This window comes from Sinohyriopsis cumingii, chromosome 12 (genome assembly GCF_028554795.1).
Source record: "Sinohyriopsis cumingii isolate HCF-2022 chromosome 12, ASM2855479v2, whole genome shotgun sequence".
NCBI lineage: Eukaryota > Metazoa > Mollusca > Bivalvia > Unionida > Unionidae > Sinohyriopsis > Sinohyriopsis cumingii.
The window spans coordinates 29,638,059-29,645,562 of NC_142972.1; the positions used below are offsets into that span (position 1 = coordinate 29,638,059).

At 33.9% G+C, this 7,504-nt stretch overlaps 1 protein-coding gene across 1 annotated transcript in view; it reads right to left on the reverse strand.

The window, feature by feature from the left end:
* The window catches only part of LOC149786168 (uncharacterized), a 50,194-nt gene extending 44,328 nt beyond the window's left edge, over positions 1 to 5,866 (reverse strand). The window contains exons 1-2 of the mRNA XM_089976521.1: positions 5,394 to 5,866; positions 580 to 739 (exon numbers count right to left, since the gene is read on the reverse strand). Of these exons, the coding sequence (XP_089832647.1) occupies positions 580 to 739; positions 5,394 to 5,716 (483 nt within the window). The 5' untranslated portion in view covers positions 5,717 to 5,866. The remainder of the gene's footprint in view (positions 1 to 579; positions 740 to 5,393) is intronic.
* Between the last annotated feature and the right edge of the window lie 1,638 nt (positions 5,867 to 7,504).

The window sequence follows — 7,504 nt, forward strand, 5'->3', positions numbered from 1 at the left end:
TAAATTTGCAATCCTGTCAACGGACTGTTGTAATGAAGCTATATTAAAGTGAGTGATTACATTACGAAAAACCTCTCCATCTAAAAACAGTTGCACTCAAGTTTGTGTTGATTCTGTAGGAAAGAAGGGACTGTAACTTTTGATGGTGGGACTCCTAGTTTTAAAATCCTAGCGAGACCTCTGTACCTGATTATAATTTTCTGCTCTATCAAAAATCTAACAATGTTTTTATGTTTATAAACTTCTATTAAAGATGCAATTGTAGCAAAAACAAAGCATTGAAAATAATGTCCAATCACATCAATGATTTGATATGTTCCTAATATTGGCTTGAAATGACAGCTTTACTCGTCATTATGGGGGAAAGAAAGCTAATCAATGAGGAATAAATGCTTGTGGAGAAATCTGTCAAAAAAACTAATTTTCAATGCTTTTCTTTTAAAATTTATTTCACTCTCTGATATATGCATGCCATTTAGACTGTCTTTGGGGCTCTAATCTGTGACATCTGCAAACATCTCTACTTCATTTCAATAAGCAACTGCAAGCTTAACACATTTAAATGGGAGATAATCTTACCTGATTCCTTCCCCAAAGCGGATGTCTCATGATGTTCATGAAGGGACTGAAGCAGCTAAGGCCAGTGTGATCACCATATTGTCTGTGCTTGACAAATTCTACATGTTTTGCTCGAACCTCCTCTGCTGTGGCATGAGCCACATCATACATCAGGGATGGACTGAATAATAAAAGAAAACAGCATGAGCCACATCACACATTTGGGATGGACTGAATAATGAATGAAAGAAAAAAGCACGAGCCACATCATACATCTGGGATGGACTGAATAATAAAAGAAAGAAAACAGTACGAGCCACATCATACATCTGGGATGGACTGAATAATAAAAGAAAGAAAACACCATGAGCCACATCATACATTAGGGATGGATTGAATAAAGAAAGAAAGAAAAAAAAACATAAGCCACATCATACATCACTGACTTCTATAAAATGATTAACAAAGCACCTTGACTTACAGAAAATGATTAACAAAGCATTTGACTTATATAAAATGATTAACAAAGTAAATGATTAACAAAGCATTTGACTTATATAAAATGATTAACAAAGTATGGACTTATATAAAATGATGAACAAAGTATGGATTGTTATCAAATGATTAACAAAGTATGGATTGTTATCAAATGATTAACAAAGTATGGATTGTTATCAAATGATTAACAAAGTATGGATTGTTATCAAATGATGAACAAAGTATGCATTTATATAAAATGATGAACAAAGTATGCATTTATATAAAATGATGAACAAAGTATGCATTTATATAAAATGATGAACAAGGTATTGATTTATATAAAATGATGAACAAAGTATGGATTGTTATCAAATGATTAACAAAGTATGGATTGTTATCAAATGATTAACAAAGTATGGATTGTTATCAAATGATTAACAAAGTATGGATTTATATAAAATGATGAACAAAGTATGGATTTATATAAAATGATTAACAAAGTATGTATTTATATAAAATGATGAACAAAGTATGGATTTATATAAAATGATGAACAAAGTATGGATTTATATAAAATGATGAACAAAAAATGGATTTATATAAAATGATTAACAAAGCACCGACTTAAACAGACTGATTAACAAAGCACTGACTTATATAGAATGATTAACAAAGAATGGATTTTAAAAAACTGATTAACAAAGTATGTCACCTCTAGATACAAAAAATATATCAGAGAAAATGGAATAAAAAGCTATGCTTATGGCAAGAAAAGGATAAGTTAATATACACTTACAATCTAAGATTATTTTTACTTACAATATGACCAAGTTTAGTCTCTGTAAGTTTTTAAAAATGATAACATTTTCAATTAAAAATTGAAAATGAAATTTATAGAAGCCTAATTGATATTACATTTTATAATATTATCTGAATGTATTTTTTTACTACTATATATTTACCCTAGTGGGTTTTTTGATGAAGAAATTAATCTTTTTGAATTGCATTTTGTAATAATACTATTTAATTATCAATGTAAGGATACCTATTTCCTTATGTTGGACATTGATTATATTACCATGGGCAATTTTATTTACAATATTATAGTATTTAAAATTAGTGATGCAATTTCCATTTTGCTGATAATATGAAATAGCACACAGTGATACCATTAATATTCATGAAACCAGACATTACTGTAATTTCACTCCATACAGCAAATTGCAAATTTTATCCTACTTGTAACTCAGTAAATTTTCAGGTCTGCATCCTTAAATGTAACTAAAAGTATCCAACTTGTCTAAAACATTTCATGTGAAGCGAATTAGGTACCTGTAGCTACATTTAATAATGTATGAACTATAGTGGATTTATTGTTGTTGTTGTAGGGTTTAACGACATTTTTCAGCACACGATAGGCTATAAATGATGTCCAGTATTAATCATGGAGGAAGAACCCGGGAAATCCCCAGAAAGAACCACCAACCCTTGAGAAGCTACTGGCAAGCTTTCTCATATACCCACATTGGCCGAATCCGAGACTCAACCCTACGCAGACAGAGGTGAGATGGCAGTGATCCGTAACAGAAAGAGCTTTAGACCACTCGGCCACTCACGGCCCCTGAACTATAGTGGAAAAGGTGAAGCTGAGGTATTGATTTGGCCTTGTCTTATATTCAGCATTGACTTATATATGAACGAAGAATGGAAAATTTACAAAATTTGCATATTCTACTTAAACTCTGCATCAACTTATTGGTCAGCAAATATGGCACAAGAAGAAAATTTTCACAGATTCTTCACATTTTATTTGCTGGACAAAGAACCTTTATGGTATAATTACCATAGGTAAAATTGTCAGTTTTGTTTTTGAACAATAACTTATTACCAAAGACCACTGGAAAAATCAAGATTAGGCTCCGCCTTAAATAGGGCCAGCCCCATATTCTGGTGAGGCTTAAAGATCAAAGTAAGTAAACACAACATGCTGAAAGTAATGACTGGAAACAAATTTCCTCAAACTGTCTCTAATTAAACTTTGTCACAAAGTTGCACTAAGGTAGGAACAGCTACCTAATAATTTCAGAGTCATGAGCAAAAATGTCAGCATCCATGAATTTAGAGGAAGGGCAGATGGGCAAGTGTCAGGATCACATGAAGTAAAAGTTTTCTTGTTTCTTCACAATACATACATACATACATACATACATGCATGCATGCATGCATGCATACATACATACATACAGACACACACACACACACATACATACATACATACATACAGACACACACACATACATACATACATACATACATACATACATGCATACATCACCTTCTAAGGTAAGCATCCTTTTATCATGAGTCAAATTGTGCAAAGTCAGTTTCATAATACAGTATCTATAATATATGTTATGTGAATTCTGCTGTTTAATGAGGATCACATGCTTTTGATAAAGAAGGCTTCTGTAACAGAGCAAATATACATGTAGATACAAATAAAATAGATAAAACAAGGTGTTTAATTATAGACAAAAGCCCCTTGCCAACAGTAGTACTTTTGGAGCTGCCAGATTTCAATTTCTGATTGCCCTAAATGTCGTATATAAATGCCTGTAGCTAGTGATTCCTAAATGTTGGCTCGTGCTGCTTACACATGGTTATCGATGGATTTTATATTGCATATGTGTGCTTAGTATGTCCTTGTCCTTTTATATGTAAAACTGCCATCCATGTAAATGTTATCTTAAGCATTTTATTGGCCAGCCATTATTTTAACAATATTATTTTATCTCTGCATTGAATTTTTCATCAGAAACTATTGATTGGGGGAATGGGAATAGCTTAAGTGTATATTGGTCAGCCATTATACATGAACATGTGTATTTGAACACTTTAAGAAATAATGGATTGTTGAATTAATATATTACTGTTTACAGTCTGTAAAATAGCTCCAATGAGCTAAAGTTTCTTATTATACTCTGACTTTAAATAAAAAAAATTATATGGCTATGTCGAAGTTAAAATAGAAAATGCTAATCATACAGATGACAATGTAATTACATTATGCAACTGTATAATTATTTTGTTTCTTTTACTTTTGCTTACATTGTTTTGTTAAAATAGTCAATAGTAACAGTTCTCTTAGCTAGTGGTTACAATATGGGTTGGGGGAAAAACAGGAAGATTAATAAATCCATGTCAGTTTCACACTTGGTATGGCAGTACCATGATTTCTGAATAGTAAAGCAGAAACATTTCAAAACAATTCTAAAGTCCATATGTTTTATTTTACAAGTCTTTTAAACAGAATATTCATAAGCATATGTTTACTGAGGTCTCGGAAATGCTTATTCATGCATATCTGGATGCCAGTTTTTTTATCTGGGATGCAGGAAATCACATAGGCAGGAGTCCTCCATACACATGTAATAGGTTAGTCCTACAATGTAAGACACAGCACATGTGTTTGTTCAGCCATCTACATAGTGGAAAAATGTGTTGATCAATTAGCTGTGCTGATATTACATTACAATGACAGAATTCATTGGCTGAAATGCTCCTTGATGTACACGTTGCAATTATAAGAGTACATCAAAAGAACATGATGTAATAGCTGGGCGGCAAGTTCAAAGACTTTGACTGGCAGCTGGGTGGAAAATGTGCTGATATGTACAATGACAGAATTCAGTGGCAGAAAGACCCCCTGATGTACATGTGGTCATTTATAAGAGTACATCATAAGAATATGATGCAATAGCTGGATGGCAAGTTTGGATGGGACTGTAGCTAAGTGTAAGAAAGTGTGTGTTGTCTTGCTTAGTGCATGGAATAGGACCTTTCTTCGATTGACAAAATTCAGTCTCACTCTGGTGGACAAACAAGAGCTATGTCAGCGATATAAGGAAGATAGAAATGAAACTCAATGACAACCAATAGTTCTAATTTCCATAGTGTTTTGGAAAGGGACTGCAACTTTTGCTGGTGGGAATCCTAATTTTACCAAAATGGGAGCCCTGGACTCCTAGTTTTAAAGTCCTAGCGAGACCTATGGTTTAAATAAAAAAACAATAAAAAACATGGAAGACCTACTAAATTAGTACTAGATCGGCAAAGTACTAGCTACGATGTCGTAGCCTCAACCTGATTTGTTGTGGTTGAGGTAGGAGTAAGGGTACTAATATTAGTACTAGGCAAAGCACATGTTCGTTATAAACAGAGGTCTGGCCATACATCTTAACACATACAATGGACTAGTTTGAAAACCTTATTGTAAAACTGTTACTTCATACCTACTTTTTTTTTAAATAAAAGGAGACTAAGAACGTGTCTGTGTATATGCTATGCTTTTTCACCTGAAGGAAGCTGCAAGTCCCAAGGCTTGTGGAAAGGAAGTTGCCTCCCCTGCGCTGACCTGTCCCCTCAAACACTCTGTGGCCCAGCTGTAGGGCCCTATCCCCAGTCTGTCTATGGCAGGGGCAGGGCCCCCATGGGGATCACCCCCTCCCCTCGACATCTGCAACATTATTTCATCGAGAGTAAGTCGTCCCACCAAGTCATTAACACGAACATCCCAAGGGAGGGAAGTGTTCTGGAAAGGAAGCAAGTCACAGACAAAACCTTGTAAACGTGCGGCAAAAATAACTAGCAAGATATTTTCTAAGTTGTATATCTTCATGGTAACAGATGTTTGATAACTGTTGTTCAAGCGCAGCAGTAAAATCGCTTAAACGAGCTAACACTTTGTATTGATTCTTCTTCCAAAACATAAAGTAGAGAGCATAAAAAAAAAAAAAAATCGGCACAGACCTAAATCTTGAAGCAATGTCTGAAATCCGGATTGCCGGCATATATTAATTACCCGCACCCACCCGACGATTCGATTAATTAAGATCTCGTCATTTTTCAAATGGCATTGCCGTTTTTTTTTTTAAATTATAAACGTCTAAATATGTTTTAAGAAAATATATTTTTGACTCTTGTAAAAAAAAAAAAGGAAGCATCCACACGATCGACGATGTAGAAAATAGATCTTTTCCTAACTTACGATGTCGTAGTCTCAACTTGATGTGATGTGTCCAGGAGGTAGGAGTAAGGGTACTAATATTAGTACTAGATCTTTTCCTTGCTATATCTTTCCGTGTGCGGCAAAGAGGTATTCTATCCCCATTTCTGTTTAATGCATATATTGATGATCTTAATCGTCATTTGAATAGGTGTACCATTCGATGCAACAACGGTGCTTCAGTTTCTCTGACGATATGTCCAGATATCGGTGGATACGAAAGTTATTAAGAATATGTGAGCAGTTCGCAGTAGCAAATGATATAGAGTACAACACAAAAAGACTGCATGTAAATGTTTCATATCTCAAAATATGAAAGATATTTCCATACTTGAAGTTAGGATTTGTGGAGAAAAGTTGCTGTTTGTCAATGAGTATGTGTACCGAGGACATGTCATTCGTTCTGACTTGTTGGATGATAGTGACAACATCGTTCGCTTTGTATATACGTAAATGTGCTTTTAATGTCGTTAAAACATGGTCTACAGATGTAAACATTTATAAATTTATTGTATGACTTTTTTATTTTGCTCCTTTATTGACAATTTTTTCACGTTCTATTATGGTTGTTAAATATCTGTTACAAGAATGCAATTAGATTTGTAATGGGTTAATACAAGCGCCATAGTGCGTGGGAATGTTTGTAAGCAATAACATCAATAACCTTTGCGTTTTGATAAGGGAGAGAGCGTATTCATTTAGAAATGGAATGACCAGAAGTAATAATAAAATCTTGAAACATGTGTTCCACTTTGTTTGCTGTCTTAATTCATAAATAATGGTTCATTGGAGAAAACTGTTGTATTAACATTGGGGTTTTGTGATTTTAGTGGCATATCTTGTGTGGAATTGCTAGCTTTAGTCTATGGACCGAAGTCAGAAATAAATACATTATTATTATTAGTATTATTATTATTATTATTATTATTATTATTTTAATTGACCAGTCCGAATAGATTATAACATCTTGCTAAACTCCAGAAATATTATCAAATGATGGAAGTATATACAAGGAAATCCATATAAATGCATACAAAATAAAAACATTAGGAATTGAGAGAGAGAGAGAGAGAGAGAGAGAGAGAGAGAGAGAGAGAGATACAAGTTAAAGGAAAAAAAAAACATCCCCTACTGAGAATTGAACTTGGATCTACGAGCTACTGCATCCATAGGATTGCCCGCAATCACCAGTCCCTATACCATCTCGAGAAGGCGCACACCCTCCATAAAGGTTGGAACTTAGTTGTGAATACGCAACATCATACTTATCAAACTCTCTCATCTTGCAATAGTAGTTTTAGGGGACGATATACGGACAATGAAAATACCAGTCAAAAGCCCTGTGGGACGATATACAGACAAGATTTATACGGACAATGGAAAGCTCAGCCAAAAACACCC